This window comes from Ostrinia furnacalis, unplaced genomic scaffold (genome assembly GCF_004193835.3).
Source record: "Ostrinia furnacalis isolate ACB-3 unplaced genomic scaffold, ASM419383v2 OfSCF1921, whole genome shotgun sequence".
Taxonomy (NCBI): domain Eukaryota; kingdom Metazoa; phylum Arthropoda; class Insecta; order Lepidoptera; family Crambidae; genus Ostrinia; species Ostrinia furnacalis.
The window spans coordinates 171,658-199,606 of NW_021132160.1; the positions used below are offsets into that span (position 1 = coordinate 171,658).

Sequence of the window (27,949 nt, forward strand, 5' to 3'; positions counted from 1 at the left end):
ATTTGCGTCATGGAATTATTAAATTTTGACAATAATGTCTACTATCCAATTCAACTAAACTTGAGAACATCGAACTACCTAAGGGAATCGAACCCACGACCTTTCGCTTGCCGGGGAAATGCTCTGCCATCAGAGCTTCTTAGACACTGGATGAATTAATCGTCAAGTGTAACTGCGGCCGCATTACCTATAAACTAGGTAACTACTAATAAAATAATATTTTCAACTATCTTTTAGTTTTTACTATGTAAGGGGTAGTAAGGTAAATAAATTGAAAATCAACATAATTTTCAAAACATTTTATTAATGTCGTTTGGCAAAAAGAAGATAACATGCTTCGTTATATTACAGTTAAGACCTTAACTTACACTTTAATACTTTTTGGTTCTTACACAATTTTAATATAAACATTGCAATTGTTATGGAGTTTCAGGAGATATACTAACATACAATTACTATGAAGATTTTGTAATTAGCACCAAAATAGCAAGAGATATGGATTCAATAATAAATATTTTGTGAATGTAATCACCAATGATATACTTAGATAATAATTTAAACGCTAGTATTTTTGATACATAAAGCAATATAAAGAGAAAGATTTACATATATGAAGTTAACGTCAATTTTAGACTATTGAAAAGGTACTAGACTGCAACCTTTTAATAAAATCATATTTTGTATCCAGCCTTTGAACCGTTCTCTATCATTTTGTACACTCATTTAATACTTAACTATATACATTTTATTGCACAAATTATTACTATGGAATGTCAAGATTCTATACACTAATACAAAAACTTTAATTTTTATTAAAACACTAAAACTTAGACTACTCTCTGTTACTTTACACATACGTTTCTTACATTAAATATTGTAAATAGATATCACCAAGAAATCGCATTACGTAAGCATTCATACATTATTATTTACAGACACAATTATAAATTACACACCCCGCTTAATCATTGAGAAGATCTATGAGAATTAAAGGTACTGGCATGCTACGATAGGATCTAGGCTATTACTATTTGGTAATTTAAAAAAACATCACAAATGCACTGGATATTTCCGCCGCCGAGTACAGTTTTGGTCTATGTAGGTCACGAAGAATTGACAGGGATACGCCCGTTAGGTCTTCTAGCGACGTGAGCTTCGTAGTGTATATTCCTTTTCGTTCTGGAGAAGAAAGCAGAGGTGCATCCACTGACGGTGCACCTGTGAAGTGACTGAGCATGTGCATTCTCACAATGGATTTTCAGGGTCATCAGGTCCTTGAAACTCTCTCTGCACCCTCGACAGGGGAAGCTACCATCCTTATTCGGTCGGGGAGCCTCATCCTCTACGCAGTAATTAAGTTTTCGGGACAAGGGAGGGGAATAATTTTGGTTCTGGCAACCGAAAGCACTCAAACTGGGAGGCAGAAACCCCAATGGCAAGGGCGGGAAATTAGGCAACATGCCGAAAGGGCCGAAGAGAAACGGGTGTTGAGCAAACATGTCCCGGTTACCCAAATAAGCATCAGACAGCTGCAACGGTGGGTATGACGGACTGAACGGCATGTGACTGAAATGGTTTCTCATCTTATCAGACTCTTTTGCTCGATAGTATTTGTGCGATTCAATGTAGGGCACCGCACGTTCTTCCTCGTTGAACCTCGCTATCAGTTCCATTTGTTCTCTCGCTTTTTCCATAATTCTGGCTCCAGACTCATCACAAACCCGTAGATCTTCAGAGGAGAGAATTTTCCTGTGAAGATTTTCGTTTGCGCTATGACGGTCTCTACCTTGTCTCGATGGAAAAGCGGCTCTGCAACCTTCGACACTGCATTTATACATTATTTTTAAATGTGCGTTTTGGTAATGTGTTTTTAGAAGGTATACATTCTGTGATATCTTCCCGCAAACTGAACATCGGCGGGGGTTCTCAGGATCTAGAGGTACATCTGAGGTACTAATGAAGAAGCCACTGTCGAAGTGACCATAGATTTGGCCTTGTGTATCTTCTGACGTATAGTCAAAACTAGACACGGATGATGAAGGTGACCTGTCAGAATAATCTACTGACTCATTTAAAGATAAGTTGTAAGGTCCAATAGCACTGTGCAGTTCAGATTTTCTTAAGCTAGGAAAGTCGCACTTAGATAAGCTTTCAAGGCGCTTCAAAGCATTTTCAGACGAAAATTGCTCTTCACTGGTTGGTAGACTATCATTTGTTTTATATTTTTCAGGCTTATCAGCCGGTTCATCTTTAACACGCAAATCTTGTATTCCATAATTTACATCCATGGGTTCTTCTTTGACTGGAGTAAACTCTTCTTTAACTTTGATAAGGCTTTTTGTTTCTTTCACTGTGTGATTAGTTTCTTTTTCACAACTTTCTTCAGTTTTAACTCTTTTGAGATCTAGAGCATGGTTTTCATCATTATTTCTTATGTCATCATTGTCCTTTACATTATGATCAGGCTCTTGACTATTTTGCAAACGCGTAGGATTGAGATTCTTTCTTTTTCGTTTTACTTCAGGACTGGTGGGTTCATCTTTTTTGTTTTCATTATTTTCGTTGTGATCACTAACACTCCGTTGGTCATAGTCTGTTTCAGAGTCTTCTACAGAACCATTTGATTTGTTAAGCGTTGAATAGTAGTCGCTGGTATCCATATGATCTACGTCTTCATCGTCGTCGTCGCCTGCAACAACTACGATTCCATCGTCTTCATCTGATTCACCCTGACCATCTTGATCTTTATTTTCTACAGAGTCTGACTCCCTTCTCATCATTGGAGACTGATCGGAGGATGAAGAATAGTGCATATTGTTTTTGTAATCTAGAGGTGAGTTTGAAGAAAACTGCCTCATATTGTGGGGTGGGTTTAGAAGAGGGTACGAACCAAATGGATGCATTGGATTTATCACAGGAGGTATACTCAGTCCAGCAGCATGTGGAGGAATTAGCACCGAATGAGCTTGCGCGCTTCTTCCATCATGCGGTGAAATCTTTCGTCTTAAATGAGGTGAATGTAACTTTGGATTAGGATTAGCACTATGCCTATTTCTAGATCTTCGTGAGCTGAACATCATACTGCAACCCTCCACTGTACATTTGTGCATTTCTCTGAGATGAACAGCTGAGAAGTGAATTTTAAGAGCACCTTTATCACAGAATGTTTTCAAACATACGTTACATTGTACTCTCTTCTTGCCAGTTGCAGGATTGATAAAATGCGTTCCCAAATTTAGAGGCATCGGCGACGCACCCCATTGCCGCTTTGGTGGCGTGATACATTTACCCAACAACATATTTCTGGAATTTTGTACTGCGTCATACGAGTCTTTGCTCAAGTTCAGTACGTTTTCGTCTTCTTGTCTATAATCGTCTAACCTTCCTTTTCCAGACATGTTACTGGGCTTATTTTCTGCGGACTCCACTGGTTTTGAAGACATCCGAGGTAAGAGAGCTTGTAATGATGCCAGTCCCATCGGATTTTGACTTAGAGCAGCTACCATTGCAGCTGGATGACTGAAGGTTGAAGGCATTGACATAGGTGGGATAGGCAAGTTACCTGATAATGGAAAATTGAAGAATTGACTTCTCATCAAATCCATGGTGGCTTTCTCAGCAGCTGTCATATCATACTTTCGAGGTTCATCCTTGTCATTTTCATTGATTTTGTGTTTTCGAAAATCAAAAGGTTGCATATTTTGTAAGTGACTTAAAGGAGATGAGTTTACGGGACTAGTAGTAGAAAGAGGACTTGATGAGGTAGATAAACGGACACTATGATTTGGCGAGAGTTCTGCCGATGATGGCCTGCGTGGCGAATGGCTCGGAACGGGAGACGACCTATTATGCACTGGTGACTGCATTTCCCTTTTCACTAATACCTTGTTTTCACTTGAAGGGCTTTTTCTTTCTTTTTCTTGAATGCTTTTGAGGTATTCAAAGTGGTGTTTTGCTTCCATCATGTGTTGAAAATATTTGAATGATTCTTCGTTACGTACATCTTTAGCTGACTGTTCCATCAGTTTTCTGAACTCGGCTTCTAACTTCAGCTGTTCAAGAGCTCGCGGATCACTGTACGGTTCACTTTTCTTGTCACTCCTGCTTTGCTCGTACTCTTCACTATCCTCGGAGGGTGAGGGTAGGCCGTTCTTCTTGTAGATTGGCAGCAGAGAGGTTTTGTGGAGAGCTCGGGCTTCTTGCAGCTTCAGAATTTGCTGTAACGCCATGTTGTGCTCTGGACCGCGCCCTCCCCATCGCTCTGCGCTGCTAGATTGAGATTCCTGTAACAAGAAAACATTTTACATTAGTTTAATGCAAGCTGTTACGATTGCTACAATCAATCGGGGCTAGACTTTTTGTAGCAGTTACCAAATTATTACTCGGCGGGACCATAAAAACAAAAGTGAGTCGACAAATTACACGTTATCGTAAACATTTCATTCAATCGAAAAAACGACAATGAATGAGTGAGGCTAATTCCGAAAGATTATCGAGTCTAGAGTAAACCCTAAACACGGGTTGTTTAAACTCTTCAAAATAACTATCAGAGCACAAAACCACACCTTGCGTTTCAAAGGCTAATATCAAATTAATTCCAAGAACGGAGAGCAATTGGGTAAAATTGTGTAAAATGACGGCTTCGAATCCACTCAGGAATAGAAAAGTGGTTTGTGTCGCGTGTTTGGAACGATTTAATCCGAAAACAAAATTACTATTCATTTAGTAAGCATTCGGGCTGGCCGCGTTGTCAATGTTAAGTTCGCCTTAATTTGGGCACTCCTCGGAATTTATTTTAATGTTAGCGTACAAAATCCGAAATGGAGCCGTTTATGATTGACATTAACGTAACGTTCAGCTGTTAAGTGTTTTTTACAAAGACATTTGAAGGGATAGTTTTGAGTTTTTGGGCGTTTAAAATAGTTTAACTATTTTAGTTCAAATGTTTTCTGTTTATGGTAAAATAGTTTGAAGACGTGAAGCTTTTTGTTTTTAAGGATTTTAATTTACACTGAAAAATAAATATTGATAATGAGATCCAAGATCCAATTAACAATTAGGAACCTAACATCTTGATGAAAAACCGGAAACAATAAATAAACTTATTTGCACGTAAAATTACAAATTAATAAAGCTGATTCTAATACCTATATTCACGCTCTACTAGCTCCAAAATACATTTTCTCTAAGTAGTTAGTATGGTGGCACTTTTGTTATTATTCATATTATTTAAGTATTATCAGATACAAAACAAATGCCTTAAACAAATACCCTTTCAGTTTAGGTTTCATTTCTATGTACTTCTGTTACAAGAGAACGTATATTAGGTGCAACCGTGCAACCCTTTCACTGTCGTAGTCCGCGGTCTAATAGTCCCCTCGTGTCGCTCCAACATTTGTCACTTGTTCACAAACGTTTGTCGCCATTAAAATGGCGTGCGGCGACAACCCGCCGTGTCATTACCGACGGACGGATTAAATCGTCGCCACGGGGGCAATTTCACACAAAACACGGCAATTACAAAAAAACGATGCCGTTTCTAATGCAACAAAACGGATAAACGCAGGATAATAAAGTGTCGTTTACCAAAAACACACGCCACAAACCGAGTTGACGGTACCAAATTATAGCCCTCACCGAAAGTAATTTCCTTCTCGTAAGTGCAAGTAGATTTATCTCGACCTGTGACGTTTTTTGTTTGGAACCGTTCTGGGGATATCATTTTTATAATTGTCGACAATTTGTGGGATTTTAAACTTTTAAAGACGCTTACAATGTTCCCGGAATTTATGAGCCACACATGCCGATTATGAGCGGGGGTAGTAATTTTTAATTTGGTTTTAAATTAGCCAATAAATCGATTTAGGGTTAAGACTTTTGTTTAAAGCTTGAATAACCCTTTACATTGTGACTGAATTTAATTTTAGCAAAGCTGGGTTTCTCATTATCGGAGAGCGATGCGGCGTTTAAGGCCCATACCCGCCATTAACCAATCACATCATTACTCGACGTAAATTCATATACTTTAATTAAATTACACATCTCGGAGCAATCGATTTTTAAAGTGGCAAGTAACGAATATTACGCGGAGAAGTTTTGGAGCGAAACGTTTGATAGCGACGGTGTAAATGTTTATGATTAAATTAATTGAAAATATTTTTGTTTTCAATCAAAAAGGACGTGGCGTGGAAATTAAAATGATAAAATTGACGTGTAAACGGGTTGTTTCACAAATTGTTGCTCATTTTGTAAGAAAAAAACTTAAGCTTTCATTTAAATGAGATCCGGCAAAGTGAAAGATGTAGTGTGCAGGCATGATTTTCCTGAAAAATATGTTCTTCAGTAAAACATTGGCTATCTTTAGACCAGCAGCTAAAAATAAAGTGAATGCGTAAGCGCGGGCCTCTCGACTTTTTGCGTTCCCAAACGGTTCCTATAAGGCAATCGGCTCTCTACTTAACTGTGGGAATGTTACAAGTAATTGTCAACAGTCAACAGCAAAAAACATAAAAAAGTCGTTCAAAGTCGCGATGTTAAGCCGAGGTGAGTGACCTGCACGCTTTTAGTAACACCTAAACAATCTTATTACCTCCGCAAAGAGTTTATTTTGCACTGGTTTTAATGAAGAGAATAAACTTGCCGATGTATCTGACCCACGCCTACTGGACAAGCGGACATATTTCACGGATTTTTTTTGAGGTGGCCACATTACAATGTGTACCTTATTACCTTGATGTATGGTGTTATTTCGGTTGCGAGTGCGCTTTTCTTTGGATTTTTTTTAAAAACTGTGCATTTCTCGATGATCGTTTTTCGTTGGGTGTGCGTCGTGACATGCCATATTGTTCGGGGCATGATACATGAAGTAAGTAAACAGGTTTGGTACTGTGAAGCGCAGAGCGCGTTCCGTTTTGCGTAATGACCGCTTAAATATGCGCAGCCGCATGAAATGTGGGAAACGACAACTAAGCGTAATGAGGAACGGTGTCACTATCATTATTTAATTTGCCTTCCTCTTCGCAGGTAATTATTTTTTATTCACCATTTCATTTATAAACGCAGCTGCACAGGTAAAAATGCTATCGATGAGAATTTATTGAATAAGATTAACAAGATTTTAGTATTTAAAAACATCAAAAAGGTCTTATAAAGTTAAGCACATTAGATGTCCCGGGAATTTTAGGTCCATATAGCATTTGAGGGTTGATATTTGTGTCCTTTACCGTAGCAAAAATCTCTTACTAAATCCCTATACAGTAAAAAATGTATAACATAATACTTTTCTACTTGCATGTACCATATGAAGTCTCAAAGTTAAGTCGGTCTACCTAATAATTAGACTTGCATAGCGAAGGCACCTAAGTGGCCCAGAGCGGCCAGAGTGGCGCGGGCGCACACGTTCATTTGATTATACAGGGCTGGTGCAAATACTCATGCAGAATGTGTTCTGGGAAATTTTTCAGATGCCTTCAAAGTTGGAGTCAAAAAGGTTCAAGTGTTCTGGAAAATTTTCAGATGTCTTAAAGGTTGCACATGGAGTCAAAAAGGTTTTACGGGGTTTTCATGACTAGATTTATCAAAGATATTTATAGAATCGATAGATCGATGAGAAATCGTAAAGACGAAAGTAAGTTACGTAGATTACTCATATACTCTACATTGCACATATTTAAACAAAAAACTTAACATTCACAAAACTATGAAAATAATGTACGTACGTAAAGTAATTTTATACGGAAAGATTTCATTTATTTTGAAAATCAAAAAAATAGGACCTCTACGGATGAAACATCGTATTTTTCAGAATTCGACCAAGAAAGTAGAGTTTAAGTTTTTCTTAAGGACATGACAGACATAACTTAGAAAAAGCCCGTTCAGGTGCTTAGATTAAGACAATGTGATGTGATCCATGACTATCAAACCAATTAAGCTCACAGCTGGACATAAGTGTCTCCTAATGCTAAATTAATTGCTAAGTTACCTAGAAGTGGCCTAAAAAGTTTAGTTACTTTTCTTTGTTTAAAAATGAACGCTCAAAGTAGCATTTAATCAAATCGTTAGTAACTTACTATTCAATAACACCTATTAATAACATAAACAAACACGTTTTCGCGTGTTCGTGTAACTCATACACGGTCATGACATCAAACGGAGCGCGCCAATATTTGTCATTGGCCGTGGGTGGCCAACGTTGGTTGTGCCCATTAATTCAATTATCATTACGCCGTGTGAGGAATGAATCAGAAAAGAAAGCACAATGGATTCGGAAGGTGAGGCCTCGTTACTTGCTATACAAATGTGTGCTCATTAACGTATGCTTATCAAACATTCTAAGGCTCATTATGGCATGTTTCATTCAGAGTTACGAACCGATAAATGATGGTTTCCTTAAAATCTGATGACGAGTCTTCCAGCGACTTGACCCACTTTTAGCTTGGTCCACGGGCCAAGTCACCGGTTTGATTTTTTAAATATTTTTTCTTCCAGAAACTGGGCGCCTTCAATGTTTTATTTATAATTTAAACACCAAATCAACAAAAATCTACTCTAGAACCTTAGGCTGATTTGCATCACCTAACTTTGACCGTCACTTTGACGATAACCGGTGTATGTATGGTTTTTGTATGGAGTTTGACAGATTTTTGACGTTTGTTAAAGTTAAAGTAAGATGGTGCAACCCAGCCTAAGAGTGGGCCCAGTTGCTGGAAGAAAAAATATTTAAAATACAGGGACTTGGCCCGTGAGCCACGCTAAAAGTGGGCCAAATCAGAAGACTTTTCTTTGTAGTCACAATTTCAACAAAGCGCCTTAAAGTTATGTTTCCCCAAATCGTTCTCATCAAAGTTTCGGACATGAATCGTGATTAGTTAAACACCATAATGACATGATAACACTATAATGACGTGTTCCTGACTGTTCTCATTATAAATGATATGCGATTAAAGCCCATCACATATAGTTACAAAGACACCGTAATCTGTCCACCTATAGCATTAACCTGATACAATTTAGATTCACGAAATTATCCTCAAGCGGCCGCTTAAGTTTAATACTGGTAATGATACAGTGTGGACAGTACGCCGGTCTTGGCTTATCTTAATCTGGGCTTAAGGCACCTCATGGCGTCGTTATGGGTATTAAATAATAATTGGATAACGTGGGTCAAGTATTGATCCGGATTATGTGGCCGAAAATGTCGTGGAGATTTGAGAATAAAAGGCTCTATTCAGTAAATCACTACTGAAGTTTCTATCGTTTAACTATACTATAAATTGTAGGAACAGGCGCAAAAAGAATTTAACCCGCTGAAAAGTTTCATTATTCTAATATTAAAAATAAATACATGAGCTCATGAACATAGATAATCTTGATTGAAACTTGAAAAACTTGGGAATTCATATCTAACTACACTCTAGTTAATCATAATAGTTACGTGTATAAGATGAAAAATTTTGAAACACATACACATTGGTAACGAACCATAACGCGGTACGAAGGAAAAGAAACTAACCTCATAATTATCTTCCCACCATCGCCTCACGAACAAACTTAATTTGTTTAGGCTATCACTATCACTATGGTCCATGATTGGTCCAAACACTAGCACTACAACTTAATCTAGAAGCACGAAAACCGTTCCATTTTTGAAAACTTAAAACCACAGATTATTTGCACTGCTAAAATTGGATACTTGTAAACCACAGATTAGCTACAATGCTAGCACTGGAGACTTATAAACCACAGATAATATTATTATGCACGGATTAACCTGGAGACTCACTGCACTTGTCAAACGTCGGCGACTTCAAATGTCTAGGACAAGACTAATCCTGTGACACAAGCGTTAAGCCCTCAAAGGCGCCGCCGAGTGGTGGGGGTGGGTCTGAATGGACCTAACCCTTGACACTACCTGCCCGAAAAACAATAGAAAGTACCTGGGTCTAAAGACCCAGTACTGCGGTCATAAAATTATTATCGAAGTTCATACCCACAATGCTGGCTGGACGACATTTATTATCATTAACGGTGAAGCATTTTATTGATTTAACAGCTACCGTTGGCTGTTGAATATTTATGATTTTCGTATGAGTGTTTTTGGCGGTTAATTTTATTGAGTTTTATTTGTTTATGGAAATCTTTTAAGCGTATTTGGAGTTTGAACCGGTATAGTGATTGAGAGAAGCTTTCACGTACCTATTTTAAATTAAATTTCAATATTTCGGACATTTAGGGCAAATAATAAAAATATATTAAATCAAACTTATGCAACCAAATGCTTAGGTAACATGAATAAACCGGCAGACAGTGGTGACTGAATTTGTTGCGGCGCTTCTTCTCAGCACTTGCCAAATGTTTGTCTCGAAGCGCTGCTGGTAGGGCAAAAAAATAATGAGACATGTATAGGCTCCAGAGCATTTGACGATTTGTAGTACTAATTTAATTAGTCTACACAAATAAAGATAATTTTGATTTTGAATGACAGCTTCCACCAAAATTACCACACATAGAGAGGAAATCTCGAAATATGTGGGTGGTCCGCAGTTGCAAATTCGATTTCATTTGCCTATCATTGTGAAAAGGTATGATAGAGCTATTGACCGTATAAAGTATAGAAAGCACACCGTATTTATCTACTTAAACACATAGTTTACTATCATTGGAATTGGAAATTGACACTATCTCAGAGGAGGTCTTTTCCCTACTCATTTACACAGATTTGTATGCAAGTCGTGTTTCCGAGGTTTCCGTATTAAGCTCACTAAAAGCTTTTGAATAAACCTCCGTTTTAAAGTACAAGGTATTAGTACTTATTATGGATATTATAGCATATTACTAGAAATAACGCTACGGTAATATTTTAGAAGAGGCATACGCGAAACGAGAGAGTACGGACGGAAGATTTATTAGTTTAGATTATTTTGTCTTTAGAATATTTTACAGAATCTCATGTGTGGTATATTTTTACCTATATCACTATCAGTTTCAGTATCAGTTCATAGAAAATGTGAATAGGTTAACACACAAACCTATATGAATACGTTATAGTCGCGTAAAAAATTTAGCCATACCACAATGGACTAGACAAAAAATTTGGAATAGCAAAAATATGTTACAGTTTTTTAAACAATACACGCAAAACAATAACATTCAAAGAAAGCGGCTCCTTTGAAGTCATCGTATGTGAGATGGCGATAATTGGTCTGATAACAATGGCGGACCCTACTGATAAGGACTTTGTTTGCGAATTGTGCCTTTATTGCAAATATTTGGGGTAAAAACACAACAAAGGTCACCCTTTTTCTAAGAATTGGATTTCTATTGTGTGGGAGAAGTTGACCCCAATGCACGTGTGTTTTGAAGCGGCGAAGATCAAAGGAATATTACAACTTGGGAACTTTAAAAGTTAGGGACATAATAAGGTTTCATGACCTTTGAGGAAAAAGTTGTTCTTTATTAGTTTTGACGCCAGACAACTATTAACTAGTCTGGCTCTTTTTTAAATAGGGACGTGTGAATGTAACTCAATAAGGCAGTATAAGGAGGCACATTTTTTTTATTGCTGACTGTATTTTTGTTGCTTCAGTGTTTAATGTGTCGTCATCCGTACTTTAGATAATATATTCATAAATGTATTTGGGCCGGCCCCCCACTAGGTGAACCGACGACCTCATAAAGGTAACAGGAAGGCGCTGGATACTGGCCGCTACCAACCGGTCATTATGGAAATCATTGGGGGAGGCCTATGTTCAGCAGTGGACGTCCTATGGCTGAAATATGACGATGACGTCATAGATATTCAAGATGGGTACTTAGCGCAAAATATTCAAAATCAACTTCTCAAAACGCTTCCCGCTTGCCTGACGGCCGTTTAACGCGCCCCAAATAGCGCTTCCCTTCGAAGCGAAATTTTGTATTTAATAACATCATCGGAGCCCAAACCATCCTATCTATCCATCTCCCCAAAGTACAGTCACTAGCATAAATTCAATGAGCTAACCCGCAGTGCATTTCTATCAAGCAAGTCATCATTTAGCCTGTCAGGCGCATCTGATAGGCCAGCGGCGGTCCACCAATAATATAATGTTTGCACCTAATAATTTTGCAATGCAATTATAATTTACTTCGCGGTTATAATTTTACATGCGACTCGCCTCGGGTTTCGACTTTCTTGGGTGCTTGGGTCTACCCTGTTAAACGGTCATGATATATCAGAGCTGACTGTCTCTGTCTCTCTTAGTACGAGAGAGAGAGGCAGGTAGAGCTGAATATGATGAAAACGTTTTATTTACAGAATATGGACCCACAGAATCCACGTGTTTCGGTGGCGGTCAGTTGTTTTCTCCGTTAGTAATTATTAAGTGGACGGTTGTCAAAAGTTGCTTAAATTAGACGATATTGTTTAGCATATGAAATTATATGAATAAATTCATTAAGATAGCTACGAAGATTATAATTACTAAGATACTTTTATTTATGCAACATCAGTAAAAACACAGTCAATTGTTACTACGGAAAATGGTTATGAGATTGCTGTTTAAAATTTTATTGGAATAACTTTACGTTTTTAAACTTTATTTATCATTGTGTCAATAGGCTGTCAGGTATTAATTAAAATTGTGTCATTATAAATTATAGTCCCCTTCCTGAACATGCCTTGAATACGGTAATAACTTTGGATGTAAGCATAACACGTGATGTTGGTCATTTAGTAAGAACATTACATGAAACGGAACGTGTAGTTGAACCATAAAATGTGAAGATTATTGAGAATAAAATAATAATATACATCTGTAACGCATGTGTTTATGAAGAATACACGCGTGAATTCATTTGAGGTTTGTGGATGTGTAACCTTTTTCGTCACCAATTTGGTGACACTTATCGCGGTCTAGTTTTAAAAAGTTATGTCAAAATAAAAAGAAAAAATATTCGATATTTAAAAAACAAGATCGAGCTCTCGTTCGCATCGCGACTTGCCGAATTCCTTTGAGTGGAAAACAACTAGGCATCATGATTCATGATCTTTGCCTACATTTAAAACAAATAAAAAATAAACAGTGGGTCTAGACAAAGTGCAAATTATAATCGCAAACCAGTCGAAAAGTGGTCGAAAAGCCCCTTTTTTGTATGGAGTTTTGACGGATTCGATTTTCGATTCGATCAAAAAGTGCGTTAAAAGTTTGCTCTTCTAAAATTAATGACATTTGATGCACTCACATTTCATTTTCTAAATACTGGCCAGATGTAATAAAAAATATAAACACACCCCAACCAAATACACTGGTCGTCACAAAAATCGGCCCACCTACGTTTTTCAGGAAAACTCGTTTCTACTGCCACAATCATGGTACCCCAACAATATTGGTGTTATTTGAAAGCCCAATAAATATCCTTAAAGAAAAACACCAGTGAAGTTTCTACCATTTGATGCGCTAATATTTCGTGTTCTAAATACTGGCCAGTTATACTAAAAAGACACGGTGTGTTGATTGGCTTTCTCAGCAACAAAAGGAGTAAAATTAAAAGGCAATCGGGCATTGCCTACGCGAACTGGCTGATTGATCGAACAATGCGAGGGCTACAGGACAGCGCACGCCCACTGATAGGAGTCTTTAGGTGTTCGCACCACGAGCGACTCGGACCGCGGTGTGAATCAGACAGTGGATTTTTGAAAGGGATTTTCTTTTTTGGGAGGTATTGTCAATTAGGACTATGACAGATAACAAAACAGTTCTGATTTCCTTGATTTGAAGGCGTACTACATTTCCATAGAGAAACGGTCCAAAATCTACTCATTTCACTACTATTTCAGCCTTATCATTAAAGAAAATAAATGAGTTTTATGAGCTTTTTTGAGTTTTTCAATGAGTTTCAAATTATACCTTTGTGAAATTTGCACCGCTCTAAGTCTACAGAGCGTAAAGCCCCATTCGATAAATTAATTCTTGGGCGACTCGCACCACGGTCCGAATCACTCTTGATGCAAAACGCCTAAAGTCCCCAGCACTGGTCCATTTATTGTCCTGAAGCAGTGGTAGGGTTAATACTGGGACGTGTAAAAGTGCTTTTTTAAAGCCTACTTACAGAAATAAATGAGTTTTCCTGAGTTTTTTAGTTTTACTGATACCATGGTCACACGAGTGCTGTTGTCGAAGCAATCGTACCTTAGAATACTTCTATTATTCACTGTGATATCAAATCGATCATTCTGTAAGTGAATAGAACAAACGAACTTTCAATCCGTGATACACGATTCATTGCAATGATCGAATATTATTATACGTAGAGCATTCATGGAATGGTAGTATAACCCTTAATTGGTATAACCCTTGGTTGGTGGTAGGGCTTGTTCTAAGTCCGCCTGGCTAGCTACCACCATCTTACCTAAGTCTGTCGCCATAACAACAATGTTCACAGCATTATTGTGTTCCGGCAGTTAGAGGTAAGATAGCCAGTTCCTCCGTGGTTGAGGATTCCGGGTGAAGCTCGCTTCCACCTTCGGCCTGATCGTCACTTACCATCAGGTGAGATACAGGCCAAGAGCTTCCTCGTTGTAGATAAAAAAAAAAAATATGATCATACTCTTTTGTTATCAAATTTTGTATCTGGGTTTTCATGTAAAAACTTTACAAATGTTGGTGATGAGTTTCTGAGATATACGCTAATTTTCCACTCCGTCTATTTACTTAGCTGCTTAGCGACAATTACTATCCTCTAGATCCAATTTCTACATAAAAATCCACTTAATGGACAAAGCCGAAATCTCTCAAATAGGCGTGAAAACATAACAAGCTCAACTATAATTACTGATTTAATTTAGTACCAAAACAGTCAAAAGCACGGTTTCATCATCACGATTAATTCAATTATACGTTACCTACTATTTTTGTAACTGCATAGTAACTGATAGAAAACTCAGATAACCAAAACATGTAGACTTTTATGTCGGTTGCCCAACGGATCTATTTGTGTCTTTAATTAATAAAACCTATAATTTCATTGACAAGCGAAAATTTATGTCCGAAGTATGGGACGATAGCATCTCGTAGCTCACGACGAGGGGAGTTACCTTCGCATTCAGTCAAACCTAACGTGGGCAGTTGCAATAGTCGACGTAATTTATAAATATTTACAAATAAATAACTGGGTTTTGCCCCCGGCTTTCCTCGAGTGTATTTCGGCCTACCACAGAAAGACATTATCGCGTGCGTTCCACTTCCAAAAACTGGAATAAAAACTGACCTATGTTTTTCATAATCATAATCATCATCATCTCAGCCATAGAACGCCCACGGCTGAACATAGGCTTCTTCCAATTAGAGTTGCCACGAATAGTGATTTGGCCGAATACCGAATACCGAATATTCGGCAACGCTGTCGGCCGAAGCGCCGAATATTCGGCACAAATTACATGCTAGTCGAGCGCGTAAATAATAATACGACAGGGTGCGGGCGGTGTGAGGCTATTTGATTGTTTCATTCAATTGCGAGTAAATCACATCACGGCACGCATTGTCAGATTAATATAAATTACAAATTTAATAAAACGTTACGATTTTGCTGAAAAGTTTGTTCGTTAGTTCTTTTTCAATTGTTTGTTCATTAAAAGCTGATCCTCACAAGTGGTGGTCAGCTAATGAAAAACAATACCCAAACCTCTCGAAATTTGCTAAAGTTTATCTTTTTTCTCCCGGGAGTAGCGTGTATAGTGAGAGGTTGTTTTCTGAAGCTGGTATCATTTATGATGAAAAGCGTAATCGTTTCTTGAAAATAATGAATTGCTACCGTCAAATGCTGAAAAGCTTGTTTTTATCCATCACAACTTACCGCTGATTAATTTTACTTATTAAAGTATTGTAATTTGATAATAAAGACAAATCTTGATTAATATGATGTGTCTTTTTTTTTCAATGATTTGGTATTCGGTATTCGGCCGAATAGTACCTATTATTCGGCCGAATACCGAATACCAAACAAAGTGGCCGAATAGGCCGAATACCGAATAGTAGCCGAATATTCGTGGCATGTCTACTTCCAATGCTTTCCATGTTGCCCGGTTGGTAGCGGCCTGCGTCCAACGCCTTCGTTTTCTATGTTTTTACTGGGTCTTAAACTGAGGTATTCCTCGAAGCGCACCCATTTTGAGGCGCAGCTAATGAAGTATACCGGGACAAACTTGACCTTCATTGGTTGGGTTTTTGTGGCGGTCAAGCTGTAGATCCTGGCTACACAGGAGTTGCAGTGGTGGGAACGAGAGGTGGGAATAGTCCCGAATAATGAAGTATACCTACATAAAATATTCCTCAGAGCACACCCGTTATGTTGGCCTGGTACTTTTTATTCATCTTAGTAGATATAAAGTTCAAAATCTTTATAGTGGTAAACATATAAGTACGCTTCGAGGAATAGTTTTGGTTCGCTTCATTAGGTGCGCCTCAAAATGGATGCGCTTCACCTCCTTAAACTATCTCACCCAATTTCATGCAAATTGTTTCAGTGGTTTAAGTAAGCGTGAAAAATAGGTAACTGACAGACAAGATTTACTTTTCCCTGCATATCTAAACTCTACCTATACTAAATTTCATGAAAATCGGTTCAGTGGTTTGAGCGTCAAAAGCTAGTCTCAGACAGACAGAATTACTTTCGCATTTATAATACAAATTTGGATTATGGATTGCCAAGTAGGTAGACATCAGATTTGACGGCAAGATAGAGTCGTCCGCGGATATCGTTAACCAACAGTGAGTCAAACGTTGAGTGTGTAATTTTGGATACATTGTCAATCATTTATCAAATTCGTTTTTGTGGGTTTGAAGTTTCCTAGTTTGTAGGTTGTTTATATCATATATCAAGCACAGAAGAATATACGTTTTAAAATCGCACCTATTACAGCATAAATAAGATGCCACAATATTTGGTTTGATGTGAGTGTTTTTGATATGTCGTCCCTCGTCATGTACCTACTTAGTACGTACACGTACCAACAGTGTATAGTCATCTGATGGCTATTATCAGCTTCATTAGTTTGACTATGAAAGAATAAGCAGAAATAGGTTTGCTTTACGTTGGTTTCTTCTTTTACATAACTTTTCGTAATTGATAATAAATGCGCAATATGCATAAAATAATATAATATTAAAGTTAATAAAGAACAAAAGTGGAGCCCGATGGTAAAACATCTCCAATACTATTCAAGGGCATGCAACAAAATACAGTATCAATTTCTTTCACAAACAGCAACCTATTTGCTAAATGAATAATCATATTCCCACAGCAAATGAAAACTTGAGGCAATGGAACAAGTAACATTAAGCCGAAAGGTTGTCTATTAGGGTGTCCCGTCGTTGTATGGGAAAATTTTTTTTTTGAGTTACGGTTACGCAAGAGGTATCAAAAGTTGCGTTTTGACATATAGATTACGATTAGCATTAAATTTAATGAGATATCAGTCATCTTGAGGCCTCTACCTGTCCTTAAAAAAAATTTAAATTGCTATTTTAGGGGTTCCTGACATAAACTATTAATATTACAAAAATAGCGTTTTTATGAAATTTGAGGGTACACAATGAGTCACAGCAAGTTTTAAAATAGTTTAAAAACCAATAAATCCATAAATACTTTCAAAACAGAATTGGCTTTTTGACCAGAATTAGGCATTTACGCGCGCGATTTTAATGTATTCCTAATTAATCCATGGGTCAGCCAAGATATCGATTTAATTTGAGGATACTCAATTCCCTTCTCACAGCAGGTTAATAATTGTATTACGCTATTATGAAACAATGATTGGCATCTCTAAGTGGAAGCTAACAAAAATAGCAGTCAATTTTAGAAAATCAACCATAACTTGAAAACCATTTGTCCGATTTCATTACTTTTTTATTTAAATGATAGCTCTACGTGTGCGCTTAATATTTTGTGGTATGAATTGTATCGATAAAATCAACCTTTAGTTAGTAATTGAAGGAAAATTGTTTTTTTTTACATTGTTGTGATACTACTTTTTAAATCGTTTTTTTTACAAAATGTCTTATACTCTACTAAAAGTTTTACACGAAACAAAAAGTGTATTAAATTGTCTTTAATTTGATATATAACATGTATGCGTTTCATAACTAAAAATATATTTTTACTTCCGTTGAAGTTCACCATTGATAAAAAACTGCGTAGACAACAAAAACTTTAGCTAGAAAGTGTATGTAACGTAGATAAATGTTATTTATATTTAATAGTATGCTAAAACTATTAAACATGTCAATTAGTATTCTGTTTAAATATAATATTATAAAGATTTTTGGCTAGGTAGTTTTTACCTGAAAAAAAAACAAAAAGTATATTACTACCATATATTGCTAAATTTTTGTTAAATTTATGCTAAAAGTATGTAATATTATAACAAAAAAGTGCGGTGCAATACCTTATAGCAATAAAACCTCAACAGAAATAATACCAACAGCCTTGCCGAAGGAGTAGAAAATTTGAGAAAAACAAGTCAAAATATGAATTCTGCTAGTTCGAACCAAACCTATTCCTCACTGGAAACAGTCTGTCATTGCCTGCAAATCATATCTTAGGGTTCAACTGCCACTGTTATTACAAAATAAAATGAAACAATTGTGAAAAAAATATAATAGATGACAAACAGTGAAGGGCTGATTAAGAGATATTTTGAGACATAAAAATGCCGGTAGAGCCCTTGAGACATTATTTTATATTTTTTTAATTATTTTTACGGTAATCTACATCTTATGACGCAACTTTTGAGGGGTCTTGTGTAGCGAAAATATAAAAAAAGATATTTCGGGACACCCTATTGTCTATATCAATCAAGCTAACCAGAATAGCTCAGTGGTTCCCAACCTGTGGTCAACAGGATACAAAATGATTATTATGGTCCCCGGACCATATCAAATTCGCACGTGCTAGTCACGTGATAAGTGTTACTTAACTTAGTAAAAGTCCTAGGGATACCAAGTTTTTACAAATTATACAAGCTCGAGCTTTTTTGAAAATCAAATTAAGAAATTCGCAACTGACATGATAAAATCCGCTAAGATTTAGATTATTCGCAGAGGAAATGATTTTGAATTTCTAAAAACAAAATCCACTAAATATTATTGATAACAGCCTACATTGGAGTTTAACTAGGGTTTACTTTACTACAGGTAGACTACCCTCCAGAAAATGTTGGGAACCACTGCTCTAGCTGTATTCTGCGTAGGCGCCGGTCCCAGTTGCCAGGTGAAATATTAACGGCCCGGTTAGAAGACAAATTCCGCATTCTGATCTAATTGAACTCCGTTTAAAAAGGTGTTGATTAATTAACTTGGATTAATTAGTAGCTATGTTAAGCCTGTGGTTTCGTTTAGTTCAAAATTAATGTTTATTTAGTAATACAAATATATGCGATAAATAGCAACTAATTGATGAGTCACTCGAGAATTTGTAGTTTCGCGACAGTTAAAAAAATCTTGTTCTAGATACACTGAACAACATGAAATACGACCAATATTTACGAGAAATTCTTCTCAATATGTTAGTGTCACTTATTTGATGATATCATTATCATCACCTGAAGCAAAATAATGATTTAATGATAATTAATTTCAGATAGTTAATATCTATTTATCCAGCGATAAATTACGCCTAAACTAACGTTAACCGTTGTTGCAGTTAATCAGAGTGGCGCTTACAATATTAATTCGTTGGAGCTGTGTGGGCGAAGCGGTGAGTTATAGTTATTTCTTTAGACGCACTTTGGTTGAGGTGTTAAGTTTTGTATTATAACATTCTAAATTTTGATTAAGAGATTAGAGGTTTTTATTAAATAATGTTGGAGTTCTATTTTCAAATTTGCACGTTTTTTTTAAAGCTGACATTAAAATATTATCTTATTTTACATAATTTCCGTCTAAAAAGTTTATGATATAGGAATGGCAACCTCAAAACTACTTATTTAAAAAAATGTCTCTCACATGATTTCATTTCGTAAAAGAAAAGACTATCGGACACACCTTTTTGAATTTCGAACACTTTTGTCGAATCTGTAAATAAAACCTATTTTCTAACTTTTAAATATTCAAATTAAGAACACCTTCTTCATTGATGTATTATTGAAACGCAGACGTAGACGCGCTCTCTGTACGGCTTCATTTGGAGGCTTCGTTTTTAGTTTCCCGCTCCGATTAGAGATGGCGCTAGTGGTATCTGAATCAGTGAACTGAAACTGCTATTCATGTTCATGAGTTACTATTATACTGGTATTCGTTTTAATTAATAAACATCTTTAAGAGTTGAAGGGATGATAATTTTATTTGTATAGAGAACAATAGTGTCTAGACAAACCTAAAAAGGATTTAGGACGCTATTTGGATCAAATATGTAATTGCTCAATAATGAAAAAAAAAAAAAAAAAAAGAAAAAAAAAAAAAATGTAATATTGACACTATTGACAGTAGTCCTGGTAAAATAATATTGTGAATTCAGCAAAACGAATTTTTTTATTGGTAAATGGTTACCAATGCCAGCTGCGGTTGCAGATTCAAATCCCGCCGAGGGCGTATTAAGGTCTGAGAATTAAGTATACCTGGAGCCACGGTCGTTTTTAAAGTGTGTGTATTTAAAAATGTGTGTTTCCAGTATATATTTATCCGTTATCTGGATAGTACAAGCTCTGCTTGTTTGGTAGAGCTAGGTAATTGGATTGATTATAATAAGAACGATTTATTATTTATTGTTCTGTAATACACAGCACACAGCATAGGTTATAAATTATTCGATGTTGTAACACTAAACGCACACAAAGAACCGCTTCTTACAAATATAAGAAGGTACTGTAATCTTGAGGAAACCATTTGAATAAAAAAAATCAAAACAACTGAATTGCAAGTTCACTATCGCAACTAATTCCTGTCATTGTCCCAACACTATGATGACGCCCGTATTCACAAACATTACTATGAGGTCTTACAGTGCGCGTGGACGCACAGGGTGACACATGAACCAATCATAGAGCTCTATTCAACGCTGTGCGTTCGATTTGCTGCTTAACTTAAGCAAGCATCGTTTACGAATACAGGCGTCAATCTTGTAAAACTGGACAGTTACAAAACCCCGGTATTGAAACAGAACCGGGCAGTAACAAAACTGAACGACTGCGTAAACAGGCCTGACTGGCCTTGAACTCTATCGATTCCTAATTATTAGGCCACTCCAATTCTCGGGAATCTGCCTCCGAGTTGTCTTGATTGGAAACTTCATAGTTGCAAATAGTATCGGGTTGAAGACGAAAATAACTGGTTCTAAGAATAAAAACTTCTGGCGATTATAACCGGCTTCAAAAACGGAGTAGGATCTCAATTCTCAGCACTTGCCAAATGTTTGTCTCGAAGCGCTGGTAGGGCAAAAAGAATGAGACATGTATAGGCTCCTTAAGAGCATTTGACGATTTGTAAGTACTAATTTAATTAGTCTACACAAATAAAGATAATTTTGATTTGATTTGATTCAATTCAATATGTTTTTAAAGATCATCTTAGATTCTCCGCAGCCATTTAGTTGGCCGATAGTTGGGACCTATTCTAATTTGTATGAAGAATCGGCCGATACCAATACCAATGTGCACACTTTCGTACATGTCCATACTGATAACAGCCCGACCAAACTATTGGCCGACAAAAATCTGTAGTCTGCCTGCGGCTAGGTTAATACACCAAACCCGGCAACTCGAGTCGTCGACTTTTGACATAATATTGTAAAAAGTCATAGAGAGTATAGATGACCCATGCTGAACTGTCCCACCAAATTCAATGACAGGGGGGCGCTACCATCTTTCAACTATGTATATGGTTTCCAACATGGCAAAAATCGGAACCAGCGATCCGGTATTGACGGTGGCGCCCCACTGTCAATGTCATGGATGTATTGCATGTATTTTGGAACTATACAAGTCGTCGACATGCTTTTAAAAATAAAGCCGCCGACATCAAGTCCTTTAAAGATGTTGTTAATTAGGTCTGAAGTTCGTAGTCTCAAGGTTGGATAAAATATACAATTAAAGATGTGGTTTAATTGATATCCGTTCGTGCGCTAAACATACTTGTACATAAACATACCGGAATGGCAAATTGCTCCTCGCAATTGTATTTCATAACGTTTACAAAGTTATTTATTAAAGTATTTCTTTCATAAAATGGCCACGTTGAAGTGAATGAAAATTTTAAGGCTAAGTTGCACCATCTTACTTTAACTGTAACAATAACCTTAACCGGTGTATTTATGGAGTTTTACTGAATTATGGAGTTGGTTATAGTTAATGTACTCGTAAGATTGCAACTCAGCTAAGTCAGTGAAAAAATAAAAGTCAAATCGTTATGACTTCTAAGGCTAACTTTAACTGTCAAACTCCGTACTGAAAACACCGGTTATCGTCATAGTTACGGTTAAAGTTAGGTGATGCAACTCAGCCTAAGATGTATGTTGACAAAATCCAGTCAAGATATAATTTGTTAGACGCAACTCTCAATCCTCAGATTCCAGTTCAATAGTTAACTTTCTAGTCTTTTCAATAAACCCAAAGCAAATAGACAGTAAACACAACAATTTTCATGACCGAAATTACACCGCGCTATGGGTTGCAAGCCGCGGGGTGCGTTAATGCAATATAATATTCCGTTGAGCCGCACTGGCTTATTGAAACAAATCGGTGCTCATCAGCAAGCCTGACCTGCCATCAGCCATCAGGCTGGCTGACCGTCACGGATTTTGCATTAGGTGCTACGTGGTTAGACTCTTTTTAAATCATTTTCTTACCAAAGTTAGACTATAGGTAACAAACAGGACTAACAATCTCAACTCGAAAACAAACTGGACTTGAGGAACATGCAGAATCTGTAACAAAGTATTTTTTTTTATCTTGATAAAATATAGAGTAGCTCTACCGTAGTAAAACTGTCATTACGGTTTTACCTAAAGAGCTTTTGGTTATTTTCATCACTACAAAATCAATGTTTGTTAGAAAGTTCAATAATTTAAACTGTGATACTTAAGCTGAGTTACACCACTTAATTTAAACCGTAACAATAGCCGGTTATTTTTGTATGGATTTGATAGATTTTTTACATTTGTCAAAGTTTAAGTAAGATGGTGCAACTTAGCCTTCAAGTTTTTACAAATGAAAGTATAAAATAAAATATTTGTGTTCAATTTTGACCAAGGTACTTGTAAACGTTGAAACTATCATATCATTAGCTATCAAGATGTGTTCCTTCTCAGAATTACCATATCATAAGTCACAAGTACATTAGACAAATGGAAAGGTTACCTATGTAAACGAGTAATTTAAACGCATGTTAGTAAAGATGCATATTGCATATTTATACGACTGGTTTAGTCATAGCCACTAGAGTTATGAATTGAGGTAGGAAAGCCTGATTAGCATTAGGAAAACTTGTTATTTGTTGATCTACCATACACATAGAATACATAAAAAAATATTTAAGTACCTATGATATCCGTTGTCTAGTACCCATAGTACAAGCTTTGCTTAGTTTGGAGTCCCAAACTCTAAGTCAAGTAAAAAGTCCAAGGATATTATATATTTACTTACATCGCAAAATATAAAGTTTGATTTTCGACGACTAAATAAAGAGTCCCAGATAATTTCTTTTTTCTCTTTGGAAAAGCCTCTCCTTTCGAGTTAATTTCAAAACACAGAAAATTGAGCTTCTAAAATGTAATTATTTCCCATTTGGTCTCGAAGAAAAGCTTAAAAATACTTAGAGCATTCATTATCTTAGTCCTTACTTAGAAATTGTATGAAGCTAAGTTATTTAATCATCCATACTAAGTATAATGTTAGTTTAAGAAAGCTATTTGAAATATCTTCGCCTTCGGTGAGCCAAGACGCATTCAGGTTATTGAAACACAGAGGGTTATCAACCAATGTCAGGTTCTAACGACCATTAGTTCAAATATTGGTCTGCAAACTGACTCAGTCAGACATTAGCTTCACGGCTTTCGCATTAGATTTTTCTCATTAGTTATGTTTTAACGCCTCAGTTGAACTCTCTCGACTCTTAAGCTGAGTTGCACCAGCTTACTTTAACCGTACTATAACAATTACCGGTGTTTTTGTATGGAATTTGACAGATTTCTGACGTTTGTTAAATTTAAAGAAAGATTGGGCAACTTAGGCTGAGTAGGTAGCACCATCTAACTTTGACCGTAACTTTGAAAATAATCGGTGCTTTTTGTATGGATTTTGACAGATTTTTGAAGTTTGTCAAAGTTAAAGTAAGATGGTTCGACCATCGTCGAATATTTTGAAAAAATAATAATTAATGGAGTGTGAGAATGTGTGTGATTGAGAATGAATATTTTGAACTCTAATCTAACAAACACACTGTTTTGAAACTAAATTGTCAATCAATCGACTATCTAGGTACTTTTAACATATAGTTTTTACAACAGCAACTTAAGACACCACATCAACAGTTTGAGCAGCGTCTCTACATTCTGCCAATAAAATCATGTCAAATGGACCATCCAATCACTTACACCTTAAACCGCGAAATAATTTTCATTTTCCTAAATCAGCAATTGTGGAGTATAAACAAACAATCCTCTCTCACAATTAATAACACAAGTTAGTGTATAACTATATAAGTTGCTCGTGCAATTTGAACGCGCTGCGCCCGCGGCGGCGCTGCGATCGGCGGCAGCCCGCCGAACTAATGCTGTCACGCGTACGGATATCTGGCTGGATAACTTAGGTATTATGATTTATGTTTGTTTCTATACCCTGATAGGGATATAAGAGTATAACTGTACCTATGTTTATATGACTTGGTTTTGAAGCTCAATGAAAAGCTCACGTTGACGCTTTTAGTAGAGAATCCACTCTGTAATCTTACGAAGATACAAAAATAGATTGGCAATGCCTCAAATACACAACTTAAACTGGCTCCAATAAACGCAATTTTAACGATTTTTCTCACTGACAGCAGGCCTAATCTGGCTGGGTTTTCACTATCCTATCCTTTCTTTGATGTTTTCTCAAGTTATCTAGATTAGAATTTATTTATAGAGTCTAAGCGAGAATCTAATCCAATACTTTAAGTAAAGCCTTTAATTGTAAAAGTAAAGGGCATGTTACAAAATAGAAAGAGACAAATAAAAGTAATCTTGACTACAATGTTGACACATTTGGCCTCGTAGCTACTTAGGTAGAGCTCGTAGCAATCGTAGCAGTTTTTATTGTCAATGTAGCAGTAACAAGAGGTGTCTTTTGTTTGATAGCTAAAAAAATATGAACACGCGAATTTATATTAATTGTAACTTTGTTAAATGAATGAGACAAAAGCAGTCTGAACTCTACATTTTATTTTAGGAAAAGTCGTCGAATAGACACGCTATTATTCTAACCCACACAACACTCTTACGCCCGTATTTACAAACGATGCTTGCTTATGTGAAGCAGCATATCCAACGCATAGCGTTGATTAGAGCTCTGGGATTGGTTCGTGTGTCACCCTGTGCGTCCACGCGCACTGTGAAACCTCATAGTAATGTTTATGAATACGGGCGTTAATCATAAGAAACCCAATAACTTGAAAAGGCACAATTTTTGCGTATATTAAGGCTCTACATTGGAAAACAAACTATACAAGTACCGTAAAGTCGCGGGAAAAGTTACTACCTATCATAAAATAATTAAATAGAAATTAAACTATCACCATAACATTCTAGTGCCATAAATATTTAACTAGTTTTTCATGTGCTTTCTTCAAATGTGCTAATAAATGACACTTCTCAGTTCATTGAATGTCTCTGTATGGAAGCTTGAAATAATTACATTAGCTGTAAAATATATAAACTGCATTAACATTCATAGAAATCTACTAATACAGGAATTGTATAAATACAATTTTACGTGGCATGTCAACAAACCGTCCATTCATATTGAAACATGTATGTAACCGGATAAAACTGCTCCAAAGTGGACAGGCAATATGTATTCATGATTGTCTCCAAAGGAATCTTATAAATATAATAAATAACTATACTAAAGGTAGCACTGGTAGACTTTTATCTATTCATTCTTAGTGTATTTCATGGGCAGAAATACCTACCCATTTTCAGTTTTTTTGAACTGTCGTAGGCGTATTTTATTTCGAAGGCGACAGTACTTACGTTCATCTTTAACCTACTATGTAAAACATGTGGGTTTGCTTTGAAATAATTGAAGTTTACATTGTAGAGCTTTTATGAACACCATGTTTTGTTTTATATTACAATCAATACGAAATTTTCAGGTGTAGAGTCGAAAATGTATTTAATGTCGGAGTTTAGCAAAACCACCCAAACATGATACATAAAAAAAACTTCCTTGAACTTATAGAAGAGATTCCGGAAGCCATAGAGGTGTGGTTATGTCCAGTTTTATGTGCATTAAACTATTTTTAGGACAGCCTGTATAACTGATAGTACCTAATGTAACGTTAGGCATAACTAATTTTATAAGTAACCCAAGGAACGAAAACTTTACGGAAAAATACGAACTTTCAGGAGCTTTTGTAATCCTATATGACTAATTATAAAGTTTGGTAGAGTTCTTCTTTTACTAACGAGTGAATAGGTTTGATTGTTAACACTTAATAATCACGTGTGGTGCTAAAAGCTTTATTGATGTACAATTAGTTTCAGTTCTGAAGACAGTAATAAATAAGCTCCATTTAAACAACTCCACAGAGCATAATTTTAAAGAACAAGCTTATTTTTTAAGTCCAGCTCATTTTGCAACTCCAATTTCAACTGTGCAATTTATTTAATAACCATTTAGCTTAAATCATCAGCTTTAACATCAATCAGTCAATACACATCATATTTTTTAATTGCGGATTTAGTAACGGCATCGTGTGAGTGATGATGATAATATAATACTATGTTCGGGCGATACCTACGCTATATATTAATTGTGCAACGGTCAATAATTAATTTAATCGTTCGCCGAGGCTTTGCAACGTTAATGAACACATTTGATAATTAAATTTATTTTCAATTGACCACTTTGACACCCACTCGCTGGACACCCATTCAATTGAACTGGAAGATTTCAACACGCACACCTACTGCTTTCGGCAATGACGTATTGGATTTGTTTTCCAATATGAAGTGAGGGTAATTAAGAAGATTTAATTAAATTGCTGATGTTTATTTGTTTTTTCTGTTGTGCAGTTTGAAGAACTCTTCTGTCTATTCAGGTAGAGACTCAAACCTTTTTATTTTATTTTGTTTTATTCAGAAAACAAACAGCTTACAAATACGTAAATTGCATAGACACAATGTAGTTGGTCAAAGCCTTTAGTTTTACATCATTTGGCTTTTCTTTTATTTTAAAATTGTGTATTAATCTTATTGGTAGAGTTAAGTTTTCATCAAAAGTCGCTACATTTCAAAGGAATCCTAAGATTAGATAAATAATAACTCGAGTACAAAGGAGCATTATCAGTGCAAAAGCCAAAGTTGAAGTTCCAGATAACGTTGACCTTTCAAAACAAAAGCTTCCGAATCCCAAAGAAAATCATCGTTACAATTTCTGACCTTTTTCAAAAACAATAAATGAAAGTTACACTGACCTGAATCATGGATGCTTCTCAGAATCTTCCACACAAACAAACATCAAGTACACCGGTCCACTTCACAGTACATATCACACCTAATCCTTTATCCTATATGTAGAATAGTACGCACGAGAGATATTCTTGCGCGTCACAACACAACCGTCTAACAGTCGGCGAGGCCGGACACTGGGCCTCGCTTCAGTCGTAGAGCGGGATAAAAGATACGCGGGGGGACACATGCACGCTGAAGGATGCCAAAGGAGCGGGCAGATGCGACAGGACTCCGGAGAAAAGAGACGACTACACTGCGTGACATTTGAAAACTG

The 27,949-nt window shown here is 36.4% G+C and overlaps 1 protein-coding gene across 2 annotated transcripts; it reads right to left on the reverse strand.

The window, feature by feature from the left end:
• Window positions 1–395: 395 nt before the first annotated feature.
• LOC114354140 (disco-related basonuclin zinc finger protein) lies at window positions 396–27,851 on the reverse strand. 2 transcript variants are annotated; one of them, XM_028306400.1, is made up of 2 exons: window positions 27,639–27,851; window positions 396–4,283 (listed from the first exon to the last, which is right to left on the reverse strand). In XM_028306400.1, the coding sequence occupies exons 1-2, from the start codon at window positions 27,645–27,647 to the stop codon at window positions 1,104–1,106; spliced, it is 3,189 nt and encodes a 1,062-aa protein (XP_028162201.1). In that variant the 5' UTR covers window positions 27,648–27,851; the 3' UTR covers window positions 396–1,103. The 2 variants fall into 2 exon arrangements, with proteins under 2 accessions (XP_028162201.1, XP_028162200.1); XM_028306399.1 differs by lacking the exon at window positions 27,639–27,851 and adding an exon at window positions 9,512–9,805.
• Between the last annotated feature and the right edge of the window lie 98 nt (window positions 27,852–27,949).